The 25942-nt window shown below is 43.3% G+C and overlaps 1 protein-coding gene across 11 annotated transcripts in view; it reads left to right on the top strand.

Moving 5' to 3' along the window:
- GALNT11 (polypeptide N-acetylgalactosaminyltransferase 11) overlaps window positions 1-25942 on the top strand; it is a 107167-nt gene that overhangs the window by 24453 nt on the left and 56772 nt on the right. For 9 of the 11 annotated variants that reach the window (XR_005224092.2, XR_006289127.1, XM_037891122.2 and 6 more), the window contains 5 exons: window positions 2167-2499; window positions 6015-6138; window positions 10405-10571; window positions 20793-20918; window positions 25377-25626. Coding sequence is in view for 9 of the 11 variants with exons in the window: in XM_037891122.2 (XP_037747050.1) it covers window positions 2205-2499; window positions 6015-6138; window positions 10405-10571; window positions 20793-20918; window positions 25377-25626 (962 nt within the window). In the remaining 2 variants the exon portion in view is untranslated. Of the gene's footprint in view, window positions 1-1187; window positions 1357-2166; window positions 2500-6014; window positions 6139-10404; window positions 10572-20792; window positions 20919-25376; window positions 25627-25942 lie in introns of all 11 variants that reach the window. The other 2 variants (XM_043541590.1, XM_043541593.1) reach the window with 2 other exon arrangements.

Genomic DNA, 25942 nt, shown 5'->3' with positions numbered 1-25942 from the left:
CCATTGTATTTTCCACTGTATGCATATGATGAAGTGAGCTGTAGCTCACGAAAGCTTATGCTCTAATAAATTTGTTAGTCTCTAAGGTGCCACAAGTCCTCCTTTTCTTTTTGCTGATTGACAATGTGTGCATTACACCTGTGTGCAGAGGGCCAGCACAAGACTTAGGCTCCATTTAAATCCCAATTAAGTCATTGGGCTTAAGTGCTTCATAGGCTGGCACTTCGCACAGGGATGAATTTCACCTAGTAAGAATAGCAGGCAAATATTTTTTGTTCGAAGAATTTTAACAAATGAAGGAGTGGCATGGTCTGACCTGAGGAACTCCTGAGTTTGATTAACTGTGATGCTTTGTGGTGTTAGCCAAGTCACTTGGGGCCCAATATTACACTTTTGAAGGCAGTGGGATTTTTGCTGTAAACTTCAGTGGGAGCATGACCATAGGCTTAATCTCTATTAGTTTCCAATTTGTAACAAGGGAATAATTTCTGTCTACCTCACAGAGATGTTGTAAGTGTAAGGGATAATCAGTATTCATAAAGTGTTTGGAAGAGGTTGTAGCTGCTATCTCTTGTTCTGATTTGTTCTTTGCCAGATTCAGCTGAAGAGGTTTTTTTGGTGATTTCTGATCCTTTGACAAATCTTACTTCTTTAAAACCCATGGACACTTGAAAATAGACCCAACCCCAACCTCACCCGTAACCCCACCCAAAAAAGCAAGTGGATGATATCTACATTTATAGCTGTAGAAAGAATTGGGTATCTTGGTTTATTGGTTTAGATCAAGTTTAACTCTGAAAGACTATTCCAGATTTTTCTGGTTAACTCTACGTTAGAAGGAGTTCTTAATTACCTTTCTCCTCCCATCCCTCAAAACAAACCAGTAAATCTACCTGATAGCTGCCAGAAACACCTAATCAATAAATTTCTCAGGGCCAGTTTTCCATTTGGGGTATTATGTGATTTCTTGGACCTTAGTTTTGACAAGATACACTTTTTGAGTTTAACTAATTCTCATGTCAACTGTAAATAAAACGCAGTCACCAGTACCGTCTATTTCAGTTCCATCCACCATCCTCAGTGCTGTGGTGTTCAGTTCTGATAACAGTTGTCGATACGTCTCCGGGAAATCACATTTGTGGGTGATTGATTAGAATAAAACTCTGGGCTGCTCTGCTCCCTTCCAGTTCCATTGCGGAGCTTTTTACCAGATGTGGACTTGACTGGGGAATCCATCCCAAAACCTGGAAGGATATTCAAGGGTCTGCAGAAAGCCAGTGCCAATTTAGTCTCACTGCTAGGGACTCTTCTGGAGACCTGGGGCACTCCTGTCACAGAGAGGGCTCTGCAGAGAAGGTAATAGAGCCCAGCCTTTTACCTTTCCCTGGTAAACTACTCAGGGCCAGCTAGGGTACGGTGAACGTCTCCCTCCACTGCCCCACATAACATAGGTCAATTCCCAGCCTCTAGCTAGCCCTGTCCTTTCTCGCCTCCTGCACGGATCCTGACATTGCAGAGTGTCTTTTGGGATTCTCGCAAATGGGAAGGCGGTCTCAGCAAGGTGCCTTTTAACTCCCTTCCCTTCCACAGAGGAGGAGTGAGTTTGATGCGTGGATCTTGGAGGCGTTTCTGAGATCCTTCCTTAAAAGTTACTCCCCCATCCCCTCTGGAACTGTCACCTCCCTCCTTGCTTGAGTTTTCATGTGTTTTTTCTCTTTTCTTATCCTTTCCCTAGCCTACATGTCTCCTTTCCTGTCTCTTTGGAAAACAGAATATTATGTGTTGTTATAAGTAATAAGAGTAATACAAACACTTTGTGACTGCTGTATTGTGGACACCAGTAAACTGTCCCACAACTTGAAAGAACATGCTGTTAATATTTCACCCAGTACTATCTGGTGAAAGTGAAATAAAGACTATCTGGGTCTTTAGCCTTGTATCTGAAGATATACAGTACTAAGCAGTCTGGGGCCCTAAGTATTTTGATATGTGGGTGGGAGGGGAGAAAGATATAATGCTTAAACATAAAATTAAAATATAGAGCATAGGTTTAAAATAGCATTTATGAAAAGTTAGCATTTAGAATTTAGTTACTCATGTACAAGTCTGCAGAAGAGTCTTAACAGATGGAGGCCTCAATTCTGTGTGTGTTTGATTCTCTTTCAGGGAATTGAGAATGGGCCATCAACAATGCTAGGTCTACAATGGGAAGTGTCACGCTTCGCTATTTCTGCTATGGGTGCCTTTTCACATCTGTGACTTGGACACTTCTGCTGTTTGTTTATTTCAACTTCAGCGAAGAGACCCAATCTTTCAAGAATGTGCCCGTCAAGGGGCTGGAACCTCAAAAGCCACTTCCTAAAAAATTCTATCCCCGTTTCACTCGGGATCAAGTTCGCGTACCTGAACCACAACGGAAAGACAGCAGTATAGGGAATCCATTTGGAAATCATGCACAGGACCCAGGGAAGGGAGACATGGAGCTCTCCCCTGAAATGGGTAAGTGGGCTTGGTCATCTTCATTATCAATGACATACACGCACACATAAACACACCTTTAGTTAAATCAGTAGAAGTGAGATCATAAGACTTTAAATGTGTCCAAGGAAAATTTTTATACTCAGAGAATATTTATTTATTAAAATATTGATCCTGGTGTTTCTCTTGGTTTCAAAGTAGACTTAGTTTATTCTTTTACAATATGTATTTTTTTAATCCAAAATGTTGCAGTCTAGCCTTTATTCTAAAATATTTTCAACTTTGATACATAAAATGCTAAAACAGAACTTCTGAACTTTAACATCAAGGGTACAAACTTTGATATACCACCTTGCCACTGGTAGCATTTGTGTGCGTCATGTTGATGATTTACTCTGAGAGGGATTGGACTAAATATGTGTGAAATTTTAGAGGCTGCAGAGAAACTCAGTTCATCTTTTTTCAGTATAAAAGATTTAAAATGTAGTTTGCATGGTGATAGTATGAGGCCTATGTTTGCTATCCATGTATCATAGAAGTATAAAATGATCTACAAACTAGACTGGAAAAAGTTAAGATGATGGGTTTATTCATTTGACAGGGTCAAATTTTGCTTGCTTTATTCAGGCAAATATGTCTGTTGACTTCATTGGCACTACTTAGAAGAGTGTGGCATTTTGAACTGAAAACTGGCCATTGAACTGGAAGAAGCTAGCGCAAGTCACTCTATTGGTGTCTTAGCTATTTCCGTTGGAAGTATAATACAGAATATATTTTATCTAGTCCTGAATTTAATACTGGCAGTGCTGGCTAAAACTCCCTACACTCTTCTTCAGTAAAATGTCAGTACGGCGTCAGCTGTCGGAGAGTTTTATGGAGCTTAAGAAAAAGCTTACCAAAATGTAAGCGTAAACTTGCTCAGAGGCTTATTTGATCGATAGAAGGTGAAACACCTTCCAGAATTTAACTGCCAACTTGTGATGCCACAGGGCACGCAAATTCTTATCAGTTTGCTGTATTACCAACAGCTGCTAATTGCTGCATAGTCCAGAGGTGACCATCTCTTTCCAAGTATTCACTGCTTGCCAGGAAATGAACTGGAAAGTTGCAACAGAAAATCTCTTTGATCTTGAAACTCAAAGACTAGCTGGACGGGTGAAAGCCAAATGTGTTCTATTGCAGGACAAGTCCTATATGAAAATTTGGGAGACAGCTGGGCCTCTGTTAGAATTAAATCTAGTGTTATAGGGAAGGGTTTCCTGTCTGTCCAGTCTGGAGAAGTGATAAATATGCTAGGCTGTAAAGTTAAAAAAACCATTTGGCATATTATAGCTGAGAACAAAATGTCATCTGGTAGGGTAATCTATATTTTTTTCTTATAAATGTATGAAACACACACAACACTGCTATAGTAAAGGGTTTGTTGATGTTTCCATTGCAAACCTCATTTTCCAAGGACTTAGAGCTGTTGTTTGGACTGGAATTTGTCAGGCACTTCGCACGCACGTTGTTAGCCTGCATGCAGCTCTTCCAGTCCATCTTAAATAATATTTACGAGTTTGACTCTGTTTAGAGAGGGGGAAAAAAAAGTATAGACACTTGTGTGAGGGCAGTCTGTAGAACAAAAAACAGTGCAATTTGGCATGAAGTTTTCAAGCATGTGGTCCTTAAAGCGGATCAGTTGAGCAGACTCAATGGCAGTAGTGCTTGCTGTAATCCAGAGGATGCAAGTATGACTGAGCTTAGAGCCTCTGGACCAGAGTTGGGAAGCTGCGGGCAGCTGTGCCTGCGGACGGTCAATGTAAACAAACTGTCTCCCGGCCCACCAGCGGATTACCCTGACGGGCTGCGTGTGGCCCACAGGCCGCAGGTTGCCCACCACTGCTCTGGACAGACAAAATCATTGCTAAGGTCAGATGTGTAACTCCAAGGAAGGGTTTGTGCCACTGCTTTTGTGGCTACTGCTGAACAAGGAAGGGAAAGTAACACCTATTAATAGTCACATTTCTAACCTCTGTGACTAATGGCTTGTCACATTGCAGTTAACCTGGTGGATAAAACCCACAGTCAGTGCAAACCCCATGGAGACAGATTGCGTTGGTGTAAACTGTGGCTTCCACTGATGTAGCTTCCCATGGTTTCAAACCTCTACCATAGGGGTGTGAGCCACTGCTGCGACATTGGTATTGCTGCTCTTGAGGCTAAAAACCCCAGTGCAGACAACATGCATGGCAGTCACGTTGGTGCATTGCTTGTTAGAGGGAGGGCCAAGTATGCGCCCTCGGGAGAATCACTGTTACATGTCCCTTGGTGTAAATCCCATTACCATGTCACAGTCAGTCATGTGACATCTGTGCTATGAAGGGAAATAGGGAGATCTTGTTGTCTTTCCCCTTCCAAAAACATTTCCACAGCTTGCATTTCTCCTTCTATTTTGCCCCTTTTATTTCTGATCATACCACCTCCATGGACATGCTGAGGCTGTCATTGCTCTAGGTCACCTGGATTTTGCACAGCTCTCCAAAGCAAAGTAATCTGTTGGGTATATTGCAGAAGATGAATTTAGGGTTTCCTTGCTTATTGGTTCGTCAGACCCTTGACATGTTGAATAAGGGGGGAAAAATAAATGAAGCCATTTATTCCAGTACTTCAGGGCTTGTACCAAGGGTTGAGTGAAATGTCTCAATGAGTACAACAGAACTCAGTGACTTTGGGACCCTAGAACAGTAGAGTTTAAATTGTTTTTGGCCCGAGGCACAGAGTCAGGGACAGAAAGAATGACATTGCAGAATTTGGCTGCTTACACTAGCATGCTTTTCGAAACTGGATGGCTGCCTCTACCTTCCCACTGCACTCAGTGAAAATTGATGTTTCCGCTAAGATAATCAGCGAAGAAATAGTCAACTCTGTTGCTACTGAAGTTGTCGTTCTGAGGCTTGAGTCTCAACATCTCAGGTGAGATGAATGATGGTAGATCAGGCTTCTTTGATAGCTATTGTTTTTCTCTCTCTGGAGTCTCATGAAACTGCACTGCGCTAGGGCCATGCTTGGTTGGATTTTCTAGCACCACAAGGGCTAGAAACTTACTGTGTTTAAATAGAAACATACACTTTGAAGAAGCTTAATCTGCCATGGGTACCAGGTTATGCATCAAGTGGGCTAGATCTGGCTGGCTGGTTGGGTGTTAACACCTGTGTTTTATACTGAGGTTAAGAATGAGGTTTTTAGGGGGAAGGAATGTGTGGGGAATACGAAATAAGCACAATGGGGCCATCACTCTTTGGGGGATATTATGCTCCATTCACATACAGTCTATTTTTATTACACCTATAATGGCTGTTCATAGACTTAACCTATTACTGGGGTAGAAATTGAAATATTCATACAGAAATGTGCTTTGAAAACTGGTTAAAATATGATTTGTAAAGGCAGATTGTGAAAACTATGCATGAGTTAAACACTCCATTTCAGTACTTGATCACTGCCAGAGGACATTTTTGACCCAATGAACTGATTTTGATATGTTTCTATTATAGGCATGATTTTTAATGAACACGATCAGGAGGTGAGAGACTTGGGCTATCAGAAGCATGCCTTCAATATGCTTATCAGCAACCGTTTGGGATACCACAGGGAGGTGCCAGATACAAGGGATGCAAAGTATGTCCTTTATACCATTTGCTCTATAAATATAATGTTACGTTTTGAAGGGTCCAGTATACTAAATAATGAGACTGAAATTAAACATTTGGCCGTTACACATCTATTACATTTTGCTTTCAACATATCAGTTACCACTGAAGGCAGATTTCCAGTCCTTTAATACTTGCACCCAGATGGCTTCAGGTTATTCTTTTAATTCGGAGGGTTTGCTTTATTGAATACCGTTCAGAAGTGGATCTCAAGAGGCAAACGGAAATGGGATAATAATGGTACATAATTGGAAAATCTCTATTGAACAGGTCACATGAGAAAGTCAGACTAACGCTATGTTAAGACAGTGCGTGTATGTAATTTTAAGATCACCTACACAAACCATATATCTACCTACTCTACCACACAGAAGTCTTTTTGAATTTGGATTTTAAAATACAATATGTCTGCAAATAAATACATATACAGTAGAATCTTTACAAGCTAATGACACTCAGCTGAATGGATCAAAGGGTTAAAGTAGAAATTATTTTCTCAGTCAGATGTTAGATGGAGAAGCTGATTGGTTAGAAAGTATCATGCTCAATTTAAATATGAGAAGCCATCCGGTGGTCACCCCAGAGACCTAACTTCAAATGTAGGGTACATAAGAATGTCCATACTGGGGCGGGATGGACCTTTGGTCTGACCAGTATCCTGTCTGCCAACAGTGGCCAATGCCAGGTGCCCCAGAGGGAGTGAACCCAACAGGTAACGATCAAGTGATCTGTCTTCACTCTCTGACAAACAGAGGCTAGGGACACCATTCCTTACCCATCCTGGCTAATAGCCATTAATGGACTTAACTTCCATGAATTTATCCAGTTCTTTTTTAAACCCTGTTATAGTCCTAGTCTTCACAACCTCCTCAGGCAAGGAGTTTGACAGGTTGACTGTGCGCTGAGTGAAGAAGAACTTCCTTTTATTTGTTTTAAACTTGCTACCCATTAATTTCATTTGGTGGCCCCTAGTTCTTATATTATGGGAACAAGTAAATAACTTTTCCTTATTCACTTTCTCCACACCACTCATGATTTTATATATCTCTATCATATCCCCCCCTTAATCTCCTCTTTTCCAAGCTGAAAAGTCCTAATCTCTTTAATCTCTCCTCACATGGGACCTGTTCCAAACCCCTAATCATTTTAGTTGCCCTTAGAATATCAGAGTTGGAAGGGACCTCAGGAGATCATCTAGTCCAACTTCCTGATCAAAGCAGGACCAATCCCCAATTTTTGCCCCAGATCCCTAAATGGCCCCCTCAAGGATTGAACTCACAACCCTGGGTTTAGCAGGCTAATGCTCAAACCACTGAGCTCTCCCTCTCCCCCCTCCCCCACCCCCATGCCAGTTGATCTTTTTTGAGATGAGACCACATCTGTACGCAGTATTCAAGATGTTGGTGTACCATGGATTTATATAAGGGCAATAAGATATTCTCCGTCTTATTCTCTATCCCTTTTTTAATGATTCCTAACATCGTGTTTGCTTTTTTGACTGCCGCTGCACACTGCGTGGACGTCTTCAGAGAACTATCCACGATGACTCCAAGATCTCTTTCCTGATTAGTTGTAGCTAAATTAGCCCCCATCATATTGTATGTATAGTTGGTGTTATTTTTCCAATGTGCATTACTTTACATTTATCCACATTAAATTCAATTTGCCATTTTGTTGCCCGATCACTTAGGGGTAGTGGAGTGGGTTAGATGATCCCTAATTGATATAACACAGAGCCTCTCTGTGTTTGTTTTATGTAATGGACAAATAACCAACTAATGGTGAGATTGATTCTATGTGGTGATCAGTGTGCGCTCGAGATCTCCATTAATGGACTATCGGGGATATTTCAAGTGAGGACAGAGAGATATTGAGCATAGAGAAGTTTGTATAGTGCATACATATATTCTGTGCAGGTGTACTCTGAACTGTTAATTTTAAAGGGATGATATTATGGGGAAAACCCCCAAAATTCTGTACCTGTAGTATTAATTACATACTGGGTTCTTTAAAAATGCTTTCATTTTTAAAATCTAATATATGTTTTTCCATTTATTCTGTTGGAGTGAATAGCAAAAAGGTAAGCAGTGTGGTGAATGTAAATGACTGACTGCTAATTTCACTTTTTTTTAATTCACATTTTGTGTCTCATGCACCAGTACAATGTTAAGGTTTTTAATTGGACTTAAACGTGTTTAATTAAAAACCTAAATTGGGTGTAAATTTACTGATACAAACTTAATGAGCACTAGGATTCACAGAAAGCTATTTTATTAGATCCAAGAGGTATCAAATAGTAACTGAAATATAGGTGGGGGGTTGAGGGGGAGAAAGCTTTCAGAAATACACTGTAGGAGAGCAATCTTCCTGATTCCAGGCAGGGCTAGATGACCTACATGCCTCTTCCATCTTCCTAATTATAGACCTTATGAGTCTAAGTATTCTAGAACAACGTTTGTAGCTTGATTTTTCTTTTTTCAGACACACAGAGCACTCCAACTCCCATTGAAGGTGTTACAAATTGTTGTGTTCAGTACCTTGAAAATCAGACCCTTAAAGTTTAAACATTCAAGTTAATGAGTGTTTGAAGGTTTGATGGAGCCTAAGAATGGCAGAGTACTCTGTCTTTATATACTAAGCCACATTGCTGCATGCTGATAAAGGTTGGGAAGGTGAGAAAAGCTGTCTTTAAATAGGGTCACTTCTTGATGTCCGGAAAATAGTGCTGTCTATCTAGTGACTTTCTCTTCAAAAGCACAAATTTTCTCTACTCTGTTACACTTAGATAGAGTAAAGCAACCATCTGAATGCCCCAGGCGTGCCCCCCGCTCCAAATCATGGTGTAACTTTCGTTTTTGTTGTGGTTGCTCAATTGTGTGTAAATGTAATGGGCCATAGTTGTTGCACAAAAGCGCATATCCCTCCCAGAGCTGAATCCACTTGAATTCAAGTGAATAGGCTTCTTGACGTAACCACAGTTGCATTTTAGGTCCAGAGATTTTTGCTACCACTTGATCCCCTCTCAAATGCCAGTATTGACAATTTACCTTGTATCGTATCAGATTTGTAGACATCAGGGAGAGAATTTGAAATAGACAGATAAAAGTCCTCATATTTTTGCTGCAAGACTTTCAGTGCCTGCTCTAACTACTATGTGTTAGGAATCTGACCCTTTAGCATTGTATGTGTGAACTGTAGGTATGAGGCTACTCTATACTTTGTTGAGCCCTAACTTAAGTATTATGTTAATGAACATGCCTTAGGCCTGGTCTATACTACAGAGTTAGGCTGATGTAAGGCAGTTTACGTTATCCACTAACTGTACACTCTACAGCCTTGCTCCCGCCGATGTAAACACCCTACTGCACTGACGACATAACCACATCGTCCATGAGAGGCGCAGGGCTTATGTCAGTGTAGTTAGGGTGACACAATGTCTGTGTAGATGCTAGGTTACATACCTCTATTGGCTGTCATTCTTGTCAAGTTCACGGCTCCAGTGGAGCCATGAAATTGACAAGAAAGCTGGCTCCCAGCTCCCCAGCCTGTCTCTGCCCTAAAGCAGGGCTGCCACCCAGACTTCCAGCTCAGGCTGCCACCCAGGCTCCCAGCTCCCCACAGGGAGCCCTGCTGCCTTCCTGACTCCCTGCTCCTAGCCTGGCTGCTGCCACTCTGATCTGGGCTGCTGCCCAGGCTCTTGGCTCCCCACTGGGAGCACAGCAGCCAACCAGACTCCGGTCACGGATCTCCCTGCCAGGAGCCTGGCTACCCTCCCCCAGGCTCTCGGCTCCCTGCTCCACACTGGGAGCATGGCTGTGTCTGGTGGGGAGCTCTGCACCTGGAGCCCGGTGCAGAGTCAAGATGTCGGGGGGGAGGGGGGGGCAGGGGAAGCTGGGCTCCTGGTGGGGAGCTGCACATGGAGCTGAGAGCTCTGGCTCTCAGCCCCCCAAGCTGCCCCTCTTAAGTTGGTGGAAGTGCTCCTGGTGAGGATGTGCACCACTGACAGAAGGAGGGCAGTGTGGACATGAGCCACTGCAGTAATTACCGTGGTGGCTGTAAGTTGACCTAACCTAGGTTGGCTTAAGTTTATAGTGTAGACATGCCCTGAGCGTAACACTGAAATGTAAGAGAACAATTTCTAATACAATATTAGTGTTGCTGTTTATGGAGCTTTGTCAGGAGGTGCAGTCCTGTACAGATGTACATTGAACATAAGTGTGTCTTTTGTTTGTAGGTGCAGAGAAAAGTCCTACCCTTCTGATTTACCGTTTGCCAGCATAGTTATCTGTTTCTATAACGAAGCATTTTCTGCTTTGCTTCGGACAGTACATAGCGTACTGGATCGCACTCCAGCATATCTCCTTCATGAAATTATCTTGGTGGATGACAACAGTGAATTGGGTGAGTGACAATCTCAGTAATGCATTTGTGCTGGCGTTGCACATCTGTGCTTGCACCTACTGGAGACGTTCGGCTTTCCTGTCTCTTCCTGTGCTTTTATCAATAAACCATGTATCGTGTAGACATGACCATTCAAAATAGTTAGGTTTTTAAACTTCACTTGGGCCAACTAGTTATGTGTTAATGTCAATAATAGTGAAGATTTAAGCAGCTGGGATCAGCTGAGCTATGCATAACCAATGACAATATATAGGAAAGTTTGCTGGGCCGGTGTTTAGAATGGCTTATGCAGATGCTCTAAGAATAGATTCTTCAGGCCCAAACTCTCCACAAGCCTATATTTACTACTGAAAAAGAGTTGCTTATACACAGTCCTGTGCCTCACAGTTGTTTGTGTGGCCATATAAGTTGCTGTAGCACTACAGATATAGTATGTGATTTCTGCCAGCTCATCAATTCAGTGGTGGTGTGGTGTACTTGGGAGCAGAGTCCAGCTTTTGGGCTGGGAATGCTGTGCATTACTCTTGGGCAACCTTGTGGTTGCCCCGGGGAGTGGTTTTCACTAGCTTTTGACGGAGCAGCTGTCCAGCCCTAGGAAACTGGAAGGGGGTCAGTGCAGTGGTGGGGCCCCTAAAGCGGGTAGGTCTGTCAGAATGAGTTGTCAAATATTTGTCTGTGGTTTAAAGATCATGCGCCAGCCCTTTTCTTTAGCACGCTCTGCAAATCAAAATAAGCCACTAACTTGGAAGCATTCTGGCATTTGAAAAGCTAAGCAGCAGCTGAGAAATATGTCTGTATAAACAGCAATTACAGCAGCATTGTGTGTGCTTCCTATTTTCTTGCTGTATAAACATCTGCAGCCTTATGTATCTCTTTCATCTGATCCTTTTTTAATATACGTAATTAACTCCTCCTGTTTATCACCATCTGATTTCAGGCTTAAACTCTCTTGTCTTTGTGAGGCTGATTACATCTGTATGGTTTAGAATGGAATTCCCTTCTTGTTACAAAGCTAATTTGTTTCTATTGGGTCAGAGCAAATGTTAAAGTTGGAGAGAGAACTAGGATTAAATACTCTGTCCTTTGCCAATAAGCATGCTTAATGTTTAAATGCCGGTTTCGTGGTTGTCCTCTTGAGATTTGGAAGGAATGTGCATCCCACACCACAGAGTTTCTGGCACAACTTACTGCTTTCAAGTTTCAGAGCCTTTAAGTTCAGCAGTAAACTTACCTCAAAATTAAATCTTCAAATATGGCACTGACTAAATATAAACATCCTTCCTTGCTAACCAAGCCCTCTGACCCTGCTACTATTTTGGTATGTAGTTATTTTGAAAGCCTAGTTAGTCTCAAAGCCTTGGTGTGGTCATGCTAATATTTCTAATTTTAAACCAGCCTCAAGTGGCTGGAGAATGGGGTGAGATTTCTTCAAACAAAAGGATTGGTGCACTCTCTCATTGATAGTGTAACAAACTAACGATGACATTGATACCTTCTTCTAATGGAAGAAATTTCACAAGTAAAAGAGAGCAGGGGTGGTTTTCTCATTAAGACCCTGGACCAGAACTTCAGTCCCTGGCTCTGTACAGATTTCTTGTGTGGTCTTGGGTAAATCACCAAATTCCTCTGTGCCTTCATTAACTGGTATAAAATGGAGATGATAGTACCTTCTTTCTCCTACCTTTTGTCTTGTTTGTTTAGCTCTTCAGGACAAGGATAGTCTCTGACCTGGAGTACCTGACATGGTCTGCTGCTTAGCCTTATATTCTGTCATGTAAAGCTCATGTCTTTGAATTTGGGTTTCCCTCAATAAGTTCCTTACACACATGAACAATTTAAAATGCCCTATACACTAAAGAAGCTTTTCTATGTCTCCGCTGGAAACCATTCAGGGGCTGGGTTCCCCCTCTTCACTCACTCTGGCTATCATCCTATCTGTTGATCTTCATCCAGGATTTTCCCTCTCTCTAGGCTACCTTCCCTCCTTCTGTGGTTTAATCCCTACCTTACTAAATGCAGCACAGAAGAAGGTGACCTCCATGACTTTGGCTGGTGCCATTCTTCCCTTGAGAAGAAGAGACCAAAGAGATGAAAATGAGGTGGGGAAGTATCTTCCTCAGCTGGGTCTCTTGCCATGCAGCTGTCCCACACTGTCCTAAAGCCACTTTTCTGCTTTCTCACGAAGAGAAGCCTCAACTACCTCAGCAGAGCACGATAATGGCTGGAGTTGATTTCCAGAGCTCCCTTGCTTGCCTGAATGAGGGGAGAAGCTCTTCTTCAGGGGCAGAGGTGGCTTTTGGGTGCTGTGACAGACAAAATCAGCCTGCCCTGCTTACAAGAAGGCAAAAGAACCTCTCTAGTGGGGAAAGAGACACCAAGGCAGTCTTAAACCTCTGTTCCGGAAGTTACCTTAAAAAGCACTCCAGGGGTTCCCTGGGGCCTAACCTTTTGTATTCCACTGTTTTCAGAGACTGTCCAGGGGGGCACACAAAATCTTCCGCTAATCACTTCCGCCATGTAGTGTAGCGGTAGTGATTTGCTATTCTGTTTTCTCCGTGGCAGGACCAGTACTTCTGGGGATTGGGAAAGGTGGGAGCATTTTTTGCTACTCTCCCCTGCCCCCAGAGCCTCACATGAAGCCTTTGTCCTCACTCTGTTAATTTTGATGTTTAGCCTTTCCTACTGTAATTTCATCATGTGAGTTCTCCATTTCCTGTAACCTCATAGCTGTCTCTGCCTTGGGATACTAGATCAAATGAAGAATAGTTTAGGCAATAGTTTTCGTTCCTGTTCATAAGTCCTTCTGTTTTTGTGCAGCCCTGTCTCACTCATTTATATAGTATTATTGGGATGACGCATGTTGAGTATCCCTAACTCTCTATACGATTTTCCTTCAAAACCATCTCTCTTACTCCTTCCTTAGCACATTGTACCATATTTAAGACCGGGGACAGATAGCATCCTTGAGGCAGACAGCATAGGGACCTTTGATTTACTCAGCAGGTGTCTCTCCTAGAAGTTTTAAGAAGTCTTTAGTCACAAGATATTGCTCTTTCAATATATTCACTGTCCGGGATGATGTCATGGTATTCCACAGCTTTTCCTCCCTATCCACTATCCACAAGACTTTACTGAAGTCTCATAATATGTAAAGATAATAGCTGGAATGCCTTTTGTTTTTTCATTATCTCCCTTATAAAGAAATGCCTGGTTCTTCATGTGAATGTACAGTTTTGTCCTCCACATACATCCAGGGGTGCTGGAACTAGAGGTGCAGGTACATGGTTTCCACTTTCAGCACCCCCACCATGAAAATTGTTCCAATGCCCCTGCATCCATCTATTAGACAAGATGGTCAGGGACGCAACCCCATGCTTGGGGCGACCCTAAACCTCTAACTGCCAGAGGCCACCAGCTCTCTCCTTGTGTCTAATGATGAGCTTGCTCCCCACAGACTGGGGGACACCAATTCAAAGCAGCACCAAATTCTGCCAGAACAACAGATGCAAAACCTGTAGACATATTTCCATTGCTATGACAATCAGCACACCTTTCAAGATCCATAGGTTGTACACATGTCTATGACAAATGTGGTGTACCTCAATAAATGCCCCAATAATAACTCTGTGGGTGAAATCAGACAATCACTATGCTTTTGAATGAACTCATACAAGAAAATAAGACAAAAACAGCCTATCACCTGTAGATGAACACTTCACAAAGTGACTGTTCTCTATATCTCACCTCTCAGTCCTCATTCTTAGAGGAAATCTGCACACCTTTGAAAGACGAGTCTGGGAGCTTAAATTCATAACGTTGCTAGACACTAAAAAGCATGGACTGAATAGAGATACTGGGTATATGGTTTATTACAGCCATCTATAACCCACTAACAACTCCTCTTCCCTTCCAGCTGCCTTTTTCCCCCCCCTCTCCCTCCCTTCCTTGCTCCCCTATGATGGGAAAATTGTTAACTGGCCACTTCATCTTGAATGATCCTTTTGAAATGTGTTAACTACTTACGTTAAATAATCTGTTCCACCTTGTATTTAGCTGTGACAATGAGTATGTTTTCCAGACTGAGAGAGAGCTCTGTGTATGCTCGTCTCTCTCGCCAAAAGAAGTTGGTCCAATAAAAGATATTACCTCACCCACCGTGTCTCCCTAAGGGTATGTCTACACGGCGATGTAAGTTCAGGGTTAGTGGGACTTGAGTCCACTGATCCATGTTGGGGGGAACCCTGGGCTTTGAGCATCTACATTGTAATTAAACCCTATTTTAAGGGTTTTCTTACCTTAGAGCTCTGGGGCTCTGGCAATCACACCACAGTGCGCAGACTCCAGTCAAAGTAACCATATCCCAGAGTCCCTAGCACCCCCTCACCCCCAGTCTAGCCCTAGGACCGTGGTGCACTGTGGGAAAACTTTACTGCCTGCCCTGCATGTTGCAGGAAGTTTGAACAGCCTCCAACACAGCCTGCCAACCCGTCATTTTGGTCTGTGCTCTCCAAGCTACAAGAGCCAACAACATGGAGGAGGTGCCTTTTCATGAACTTCTCTTGCTTGCACGTTTACTCCAGTGTCAGGAAACTGGCAGAGCATCCATGAAGCGCTGGTGGACACATTGGTGGTGTTTTCTGTTTCACGAAAGCTACCTGATGGATTTCCTGATGGAGCAGCAGGAGGAAGAGGAGGATCTGTTGCCAGCCAGTTGGGGTTGGAAAGTTGATGGAGAGTAGAGTGGGGGGCTGAGGCTTCTGAGGCAATGAGGCATGTGGTTTACCCTGAGGAGGTAGGCATTAAAGCTATTCCAGAGGTAATTGCTGGCTTTCAGTGAATGGGGTTTCCTAATTGCGCCAGGCCATTGATGGGACTCCTTTGCCCTCCTCAAGGAGTACCTGAGTACGTAAACTTGCAAAGGCTCCTACTCCATTGTTATGCAGCCACTGGTGGACTACAGAGGCAGATTTATGGATGTCAGTGTGATCTTCACAGGAAAAGTCCATCATGCCAGGGTTTTTTTTACCGTTTGAGAGTATACTTTCATGAATAGGCTGGGAAACTGTTCCCACCAAATGACATTGACATAAACAGTGATACTGTCCCCACTATTATTCAGGGGGACCCCACGTACCCCTTTTTGCCTGGGCTTATGCAAACTTATCCAGATTGCAGAGGACCTGGCAAAAGAGGGTTTAATTACACTCTCAGCACTTGTAGAATGGTTGGTGAATGTACTTTTGTCAGATGAAAATCCTGTTGGAGATGTCTACAGACCCATTTGGATGCCAGTGTCACCAGCGCTGTCCACATCACTGTGGCTTGCTGTGCTTGTCACAACTGTGTGAAGCCAGAGGTGTGCCATTTCCCCTTGAATGGACCTATGACAGGGAGGGTACTGTAGATTGGTACCCTCAGCCAGAAGGTGCAGCTACCACTGCAGGAGCTGCCTGCACCCGGGCAGCAAGTCAGGGATGCTTTATGTTCGCATGTTATGAACTGACATGGCCCAAAGGAGGCAGGGGAATAGTACCTGTACAAATGTGCTTGTGGGGGAAACCTGGCTCATTAATTTTTTGGAACCGGGGGCAGTGCTTGGGAGGAGCATGGGCTTGATTGCTATGCAATGCAAGTCTGAATGACGCGATGAATAACGAATTTGGTTAGACGGGGGGCGGGGGGGGGGGGTACAAAGGCTGTACAAATGAATTCTATTGAAATGTGAATTGCTCCACCTAGTTAAATAGAGGAACACTGTTTGTTTACTAATGCTTAATTGCTCCCGAACATGTTTTTAGCTTTATCATCTCAAATCATGGTTGTATGATGTGGTGCAGTGACAGCAGTAAACTTCCTTGAAAACATAACGTTTTATTTGTAAACACATCTTAAAGCAGAAAACCACTCAGTCATTTGGGCAGGGCAGCTGCCACATCAACAGCACTCCCCTCCCCCCTCCCCCCCCCCCCCGGCAGGAAATAGTTAAGACCTGACACAATCCCCCTACGTGTCCCCTGCCCCCAGTTCTTTTCCCTTCTTTACATGTTTTCCCCCTCATTTGGAAGCAGGGGAGGGGATCTGGAAGAAGGAAGGCTGCGTGGGGTTTAGTTGCACTGCCCAGCCTCTCTCATGAGTCCTGAACGCATGGGCCGCCCCAACATGGAGTAGTCCAAGCTACTGCTGGGCTGAGGGGACGTTTGGGCATCATGGCATGATGTGAGAGAGGCTGCAGGTGTCGGAGCTCTTGCTGCCATTATGGAAATAAGTTGCTGAAACAGTTCTCTGTGAGCTCTGTCCTCCTCCCTTAGCCACTGTTCATGTTCCGGGAACTGCTTTGCAAGCGCCAGCTCCCTTGCTGAAAACCTGTCCTTTACCTGGGTGGTAAGCCTCACTTTCCTCCTGCCTGTCAGTGGACCGTTGTTCCCATCCTTTGTCCCTCTTCTTCTGGTACTAGACCTGCTGGTCTGTCCTCTCAAGAGCATCAACCATAATTTCATCATGGAAACGCTTCCTTTTGGAACGGTCTGGGAAAGGTACATTGAGCCAGGGATGGAGTTCCTGAAGAATGGAAGGCAATAGATGTTGAAGGGCCTGAAATAGGACAAGACACAGAGGGTTATTATCTAAAGTAGCTCTGTGGAGGAGCACAGAGTTAATTATTGTGGAATTTCAATGGCATAAAATGTAACATTCCTAAACTGAACCAACACATATTGTGAAGGGGATGCATCAGTCCTCATACTGTCTCTGGACACAGCCCGGTTAATTGCAGTTACAGAAGTGCAGAGACAATGGTAAGGTTAAAACTATAACCTTTATTCTGTTTCATAAAAATTTTATAACTAATTACCATATGAAGGGGTGTTTAGTGCCCTCTCTGCAAAGGTTTTTTCTGTCACTTCAGGCCTTTCGTATTTTGGAAGACATAACCGTTTTTGTGGTGCTCTATTGGCAAAGGGAGATGTTGTTCCAAGCTGCTGGAGGAAAACCTGCAGTGTATGCAGCAGAAGTATTCCAACTAATAGTCACTGAACAGCACATCTGTGAGTGGAGTGAGCTAGTCAGCTATATTGAGGGGCTTGGAAAATATGCTCTTCCCGGCAGTGTGACTAATTACCAGGAGTTCTTGTTTCAGGAAGAGTTTGCAGCTATCAGCAGCCAGGGTTGGGTCAGCAGCCATGAGGGAATTAACATGATACTGTGTTAGCTCACACGTGGCTTACCCTGTTATGGCTGCACACAAACATGCCTCTTTACTCCACCCGGCACAGTTCTGGGAAATAACTGACACTACACTCGAACTGAAATGGACCAGATTTGGAAATAGCACGCGCGCACACACGCTCACTCACTCTCTCCCTCTCCCTCGCCCAGGAGGAGTGATTACAGAGTGGCAAATATCTTCTTATTGACAGGAAAACACGAATGACCCTAGCAAACCTCTGAGACAGTTAAAATAACCTTTACAGCTGTTCGAGTGTTTGAAATTCCAAATCACCATTTTGAGCTCCATGTGTTGGGTTGGGAGGAGGAAGAGTGGGATTGGGGAGGCCCGGCTGCTGTGATACAGTCAGCCATTAGTGGCTAAACATTGGAAGCTGGGTCTTATCATTTTTGTATTGCTTCTTACAGCAGAAGCCCCTCCATTACTGTAGCAGTGCACTTCAAATCAGACACTTCTCAGGCTCTGGGGCAGCTTCTGTCTCCACCAGGTTCTCTGCAGGCTCAGCAGCAGGCTGTTCCATGGGAGAGGATCAAAGAGTTCTTCCAAGTAGGGACTGAGAATTTGCAGTTGAGCCTCATCCATGGCCTGCTCTGGGACTGTTTTCATTTAAAGTCACTTCATGTTGTTCATTGGGAGCCTGCTGCTGGCTCCTGTCAGCCTTCATGCTGGATTCAAGGACCAGCAGGGCATGATCCTGGCTGACCAGGTCATTGTGATCCATGGTTGGCTCCGTGCTGGGTGCACTGCCCAGAACCCAGTCAAAGTCCTCATAAAATGGGCAAGTTGCCCGATGTGCGGTTCTTGTCCCTGGTCTTCCAATACTCGCTCTTCAGCCTCTTAATGCGCTCTCTGCACTGATCACCTGTCCAGAAAATCTGCAGAGCTGACAGCTTTTTAACTATCTGCTGCTATGCCTAGTCATTCCTGGTGATTTTTCTGAAGTCCACAGTTTTACGGGCTTTGCACCAGAGGTTTGCCAAAGTCTGGCAGTGCTCCCATGATGAGGAAGCAGCTTGCTTTGCAAAGGCTCAATTGGTTTGCTCTCCGTTGCAAACCCAGGAGGCTCTCTGATGGTGTGCTTGCAGATCGGTGATCAGAAGAGAAGGGGTGAATGCTGACCTGGACTGCTGCCATTTGCCAATGGGTGTGTGTGCGTGTGTGTGGAAGTTCTTTTTTCAGTAGAGTGGATTGCAGGTTGTTGGGATAGAAAGCACTAAAGAAGTTGTCCCATGGAATTGTGGGATACTTCTAGATGATTCCCAGAACCCGAGTCAAGCAGGGCTGCATCTATACTGCAAAGTAATAGGGCTCAGCCCCTGGCTCCCAGCTTGACTCAAACTGGGTCTGAGCCCTGGGTTAGTGCAATGCAGTGTAGACGGAAGAGGGTGTGTTTAGGCTGGAGTCCGAGCTCAAGCACGGACTTACGTTGCAGTGTAGACATCCCCTAGGAAGCCAGGAGTGAAGATGGGTGGGTTACTCTGTAATAGCTCTATTCTGTGTGCTCCCCCGAAGCTCTGGTATAGGCCACTGTTCAAGACCGGATGCTGGGCAAGATGGACCATAGTGTGACCCAGTATGGTCACTGTTCTGTTTTTATAATATATAAAGACGGTATCAGGAATTCCTTTTTGCTTCTTCACCATCTCCCTGATAAAAAATTGCCTTGTCCTTTGTAAGAACGCACAGCTTTGCCCTCCTCATCCATTCCACTGATGTATTAATCCTGTTGACAATGACTTTGCTCTTATAACTGATGTCTAGCAGGCCGATGTGATTTCTCTCTACTATGCTACTTCTACTCCAATGTTTCTTCCACTTCTGTAAAATCTTCCATAACCCTGGTCCTTGTAATATCCCAGCTGGCTGGCTGTTTCACTGTGACTTCATTTGTTCTTTTCCATGTCTCTGTGTGCTCAGTTACTCTTCTCCAGTATTCTGGCTTTCATCAGTCCCTCCCTCCAATGACAGTAGCCTGCTGCCCACCTTTCCTTTACTTGGGAAATGTTGGCATTGAAAAGACTGAGGAAGTACAATGCCTCTTACCATCATTATATACTTGTATTACGGTGGTACTTACAGGCCGTAATAATGATCTCTGCTCTCCTTCAAAAGCATGTGCTTCGTCTGGAGTGTGTTTTGATCCTCCTTGGGTTCTGGAAAGGTGCAATCGGAGTCATAAACTACTTTGCATATCTTTTAGACACTATTTTGCAAAAGCAGAGAAAAAGATGGACCTATACTTTCATTATCCATACCTGTTGATAGATGTTTTCCCCCTCAAAGGCATTAAGGTTTATTTTAGAGTGGTGATCTTTGTAGGACACTGCTAACTTAAATCACACAACTGTCTGAAAGTGTTATTTGTAGCAATAGCGGATATAACATCTAAGATAGCTACATTGGAAAGAGATGAGAGAGAAATATTCCTTTTTGTGTTAATTAATTTTTTATTATTAGCACCTAGAAACCCCAGTCATAGACAAGGACCCCATTGTGCTTGGTACTGTACAAACACAGAGCAAAACAAGATGGTCTCTGCTCCAAAGAGCTTACAATCTAAGTATAAAACAAGAGACAGCTGGTGGATACAGATGGATCTATACAGGAACAAGGAAACATTGAGACAATATTGGTCAGCATGATAGGCTACGCTGTCGACACACAGCACTTGGCCAGTTCCATCCTTTTCCCCATACAGCCAGTTGCCATTTTGTCTCCATGGATGTCTCACACAGCAGCAGGGGAAAAGAGAAACACTTAATAGGATAACATGATTGCAAAGCTACAAAAAGTGGCAAGGGGACTTGGGATTGGGTGTACTACCTGGAATGACTTCACTGAAATGGAACAGAATTCATGCTGAAGGTTGTCAACTAACATCTAAAGGAGGTTTTTGATCACTCTGCATGCTACACAGTTTTGCTGTTTTTACTCTACATGCAACTGCAATGAAGCTATGACTAAATTGGCTCCTGTATTTGTTCTCTTGTTTGCAGTTGATTTGAAAAAAGACCTAGATGAATATATCAAAAAAAATCTTCCAAGAAACACAAAGCTGGTAAGAAATGAAAAGCGAGAGGGGCTGATTCGAGGAAGAATGATTGGAGCATCTCATGCTACAGGTATACCCTGTCTTTTCTTTCCTTTAATACGTTCTCCATACACCTAAGCAGCAGCTGTGTTGTAGCCACAATCTGTCCAGCCAAGGAGTATCTGACATATTCCAGATGGTGATCATCAGTAGGGCTGTTTGTTAGGTAAAAGGGGATGATGATGAGTGATGTGATGCACTTAGAATCATAGAATATCGGGGTTGGAAGGGACCTCAGGAGGTCATCTAGTCCAACCCCCTGCTCAAAGCAGGACCAATCCCCAATCAAATCATCCCAGCCAAGGCTTTGTCAAGCCTGACCTTAAAAACTTCCAAGGAAGGAGATTCTACCACCTCCCTAGGTAACGCATTCCAGTGTTTCACCACCCTCTTAGTGAAAAAGTTTTTCCTAATATCCAACCTAAACCTCCCCCACTGCAACTTGAGACCATTACTCCTTGTCCTGTCCTCTTCTACCACTGAGAATAGTCTAGAACCATCCTCTCTGGAACCACCTCTCAGGTAGTTGAAAGCAGCTATCAAATCCCCCCTCATTCTTCTCTTCTGCAGACTAAATAATCCCAGTTCCCTCAGCCTCTCCTCATAAGTCATGTGTTCCAGACCCCTAATCATTTTTGTTGCCCTTCGCTGGACTCTCTCCAATTTATCCACGTCCTTCTTGTAGTGTGGGGCCCAAAACTGGACACAGTACTCCAGATGAGGCCTCACCAATGTCGAATAGAGGGGAACGATCACGTCTCTCGATCTGCTCGCTATGCCCCTACTTATACATCCCAAAATGCCATTGGCCTTCTTGGCAACAAGGGCACACTGCTGACTCATATCCAGCTTCTCGTCCACTGTAACCCCTAGGTCCTTTTCCGCAGAACTGCTGCCTAGCTATTCGGTCCCTAGTCTGTAGCTGTGCATTGGGTTCTTCCGTCCTAAGTGCAGGACCCTGCACTTATCCTTGTTGAACCGCATCAGGTTTCTTTTGGCCCAATCCTCCAATTTGTCTAGGTCCCTCTGTATCCTATCCCTGCCCTCCAGCGTATCTACCACTCCTCCCAGTTTAGTATCATCCGCAAATTTGCTGAGAGTGCAATCCACACCATCCTCCACTTGCTTTCCTTTAGTGGACTGAACTTACAGCTTATGCAGCAATCTCTTGATGGCTAAGGGGCAGAGAATCAGTCAGATTTCCTATAAGTCAGTCCTTGGCATCACTTATTATTCACTGTTTGGTGTTTTTTACATGTGTTTGAGCTCATGTTAGTTCAGATAAAAATCACTGAGCCATCTTGGTACTCTTTCCTACAACATTTATCAGTGTTTATTTTGTATTTAGTTACTCCAGCTTTATTCTGTGGCAGTTGATACATTAAGAACTTTTGCATTAAAGTGCATTTACAGGTTTAACTGTTTAAGTAAAGCTGTCACCATGTAAGATATGGCAGCTTGCTAGAAATGAAGTGCCTTCAAAAGAGTCATACTCAGTACATAATGAATGAAAGGGAAGCTTTGAGAAGAGTAAGTGGCCACCAGACATGATCATTCTTTCACTTTGCTGAGTTTGGAGACCTGGGCAGGATTAGGGAACAGTTTTCCTATAAAACAAAAGTAGATCAGGACTCTGGCTTTACCTGACTGCTCAAGCAGCTGGTCATAAGAAGTGGTGTTGACAGACTGTATTTCACACAAGTTCTGTATGATTAGCTTTCTTACAAGTAGCAGGGATTTCATTTATGGGAAAATAAAGAATTTTTTTGCTAATGAAGAAAATAAATTGAAACTTTCAGCTTGATTTGTGGGAAGGAAGTCTACCACCTGAATACCTTTTAAGCACCCTTCATATGTGTTAGCTCCCCCTACAAGAAACAAGAGGCAAAAAGATCAGTCGGTACTTAGCAGTGTTGGCCAGAGCCTGCCCTCACTTGCGTGTAAATCCAGAATAAATCAATTAATTTCAGCAGATTTACACACTGTGTAAGTGAAGGAAGAATTTTGCCTGTGCATGTGTTTTAGAAAAACAACCCCCTTCCCCCTGCCCAACCAGCCTTTTTCTATAACCTAAATTTTGGGTCCCCATTGGCCCAGGTGTCCCTTTTAAATCTTACCAAAATTAAACCAGTGAGGCAATTTACTTTTGCAGTAAATGCATCTCAGTTCATTTAGATTAATTTGCTCTAATTGGGAAAGCAACAGTGGTTCACGAACTTTGGTAAAACAGTGCAGGATTTTCTCTCTCCCACCCAAGAGCCCAGCTTATTATATATTGGATAACATACATGCAGAATACTCTGCCTCAAGTGACAGCTGTTGAACTGAGGTATTTTGCTTTCTCATTAAGGCACTTTAGAAAGACTCCTGAGTAAGCTACTAATTCACATGCATGGCTGAGCTACTTCTCACCTGTAGTATTTCAGTTGTCATTACAGTAGTTAATTGGGATAGAATATATCTGTGCTTTATGTAGCCAGGGTACATTTTATGTTAATGTACATCATGGATAAATTCTTTGGTATGTGAGAGACTGTGTGCTACAAGATAATTTCTAAATTAGTCTGTTACTTGTTAGCATTGTAATAGCATGATCCAGAAAGAAAACCACTATTGAAGTTCCTAGGTTATTGACTTGAACATTACTTGTTACCTCTCTCTGTATCTAGTTCATATACCACTCTCTTCACCATGATATGTATCAAGTCCTCTCCCATCTCTCCTCAATTATCCCAATATCACATCACTTTTCTCTTCTAAAATAAAATTTCAGAATAATTTTTACACTGACTAAGCCTGGAGACTTCTCCTTTATTCCCAGTGGTCCAAGTTTTAGCATTTCTAATTGTGGTGAATAGTCCCACACAAACTAATGGCTCTTACAAGGAGTAGGGTGCTACTTAATGTGAGTAAGACTAGCAGAATCTGTCCCTAATAATATTGGCCCTGACTTTGCTCTTACATCACGAATTACTGGGTGCAGGGCTGATGAGAGAGGACAAAGAGGGGACAATTGTGCTTGAACCCTGAGCTCAAGGGGGTCCCCAAAATGTCTGTAACATAAGTGTAAATCAAATCAAATAGGAGGGGGTGGGGCCTTAGCAAATATGGTGCACTGGGATCCCAAATTTCTCTTGACAGGCCTGAGATTCTGTGGCTATATTATGCAGGAGATAGGGCTAGATCATTATAATGGTCCCTTGTGGCCTTAAACGCTACGGATCTGCGATACACCAGTATAAAACTGGTGGTCAGACTCTGAGTTTAAGTGGTCTCTGTGTGTATTTGTTTCATATACATATCTATATATCTATCTATCTAATCTATATCTCTATATCTCTCTCTATATATAAAGTTTGTGTGTGTATATGGCAACACAGCACTGAATCTGGTTAAAATGCTTACCAAAATATGAAACTATGCCAAAGGAAATATTATGAATAACTGCACATTTGAGCAAGAAATTACTTTAAATGTGAATAGTCAAGATTGATGATGTGAAACTTAGTTTGTCTGTGAACTACCTGAATGAATGGTGTTTTCTTCATGTGAGGTTCCTTGTATGCTTATCAGACCACGAGTGTCTTCCAGTTACCTCCCCCTGCATTACACCTTCGGTCTCCACGGATCTTCTGTTGCATGAGTAAGACTGCACAACACTCATTGTGGAGCTTTTTTGATAGTCTTTTTTTGGTACTTAATTGGCTTGTGATATCAGCTTTTCAGAGTCTTCCACCCCTCTGGCTACTCATGTCTAGCTCTCAGACAAGGGGATGCTTCCTTTGTTTGGCTTTTTGAGGATCGGTGTGGAGGTTTATAGTGATAGGAGAGAATCCTCTGGGCCTTGTCAGGGTGGTGGAGAATCTGTTTGAGCTGCGAAAAAATACCTGCAATAATGGCCTAATCCAGGTCTCATTGAACTCAGCGGAAGGACTTCTTTGGACTTTAATGGGAGCTAGAACAGAATAAATGCAGTAATTAAAAATTGTTGGAGTGACGGCGGAACAAGAGTTGTTTCATTCTCACAGCAGGGGAGCTTCCCATTATTGTTAGTGAACTGTGCTGCTCTCGCAGTCTGTGCAGTGTATGTAGAATCATATGCATTACTTTGTAATCGGTATTATTGCCGATAGTTAAGTTCTGTACTCTGCTCCTTCAGGCTAGACGGTAAGATTTCTCTGCAGGAAACCCTTTAGCAGCAGCGGACTCAGAGATGATTGCTACCATCAAGGTTTTATTTGGAAATTGTATTCCGCACCCCCTTCCCCAGTTATATTTGATATACTTAGTACTGATACCTGTAAAAGTGCTGCTGTCTTTACAATACAATATATCCTAGTGGATTTCTTTAGATAATAATCCCGATCCAGAGGAGATGACATCTCCCTCTGTTGTGTATGCTTTCAGTCCTCTGATAGAAATAATCTGTGTATATATATTTAGTGTTTTCACAGACCTGCATATTTTTTATGCTTTTTGTTCTTCTCAGGAAAAGTGCTGGTGTTCCTGGACAGCCACTGTGAAGTGAATGAGATGTGGTTACAACCTTTGCTGGCGCCAATCAGAGAAGACAGCAAGACGGTGGTGTGCCCCGTGATTGACATAATCAGTGCTGACACGCTCATCTACAGCTCTTCCCCTGTTGTGCGGGGAGGGTTTAACTGGGGTCTGCACTTTAAATGGGATCTTGTTCCTTTGTCAGAATTAGAAGGACCTGAGGGAGCCACTGCGCCAATCAAGTAAGATTTCGCCTGCCTGTTGGGAAGCAAGTTGACAATTATAAGTAACGTGCGGTAAATAGAGACCAGCTCATAAATGAGATGTGTAGCTTTAAAAGCAGAGACTTGCATTGCCAAGGGTCGGTCTGTCTCCATTTTTATTGAGTTAGTTTAAGAGAAAATTAAACTTTAACAACAGGAAAAGGCTAGCCTCGCCAAATTTGCCTGCTTTTAAAGGGCAAGAAAAACACCTTTTTAGAGATTTATATAGCACCATGTTTGCCATGGTGCTCTACAGACAGATAAGACATGGTCTGTGCCCTGAAGAGTTTACAGG

This window comes from Chelonia mydas, chromosome 2 (genome assembly GCF_015237465.2).
Source record: "Chelonia mydas isolate rCheMyd1 chromosome 2, rCheMyd1.pri.v2, whole genome shotgun sequence".
NCBI classification, from domain to species: Eukaryota; Metazoa; Chordata; order Testudines; family Cheloniidae; genus Chelonia; species Chelonia mydas.
This window is presented reverse-complemented; position numbering and strand designations above follow the sequence as displayed.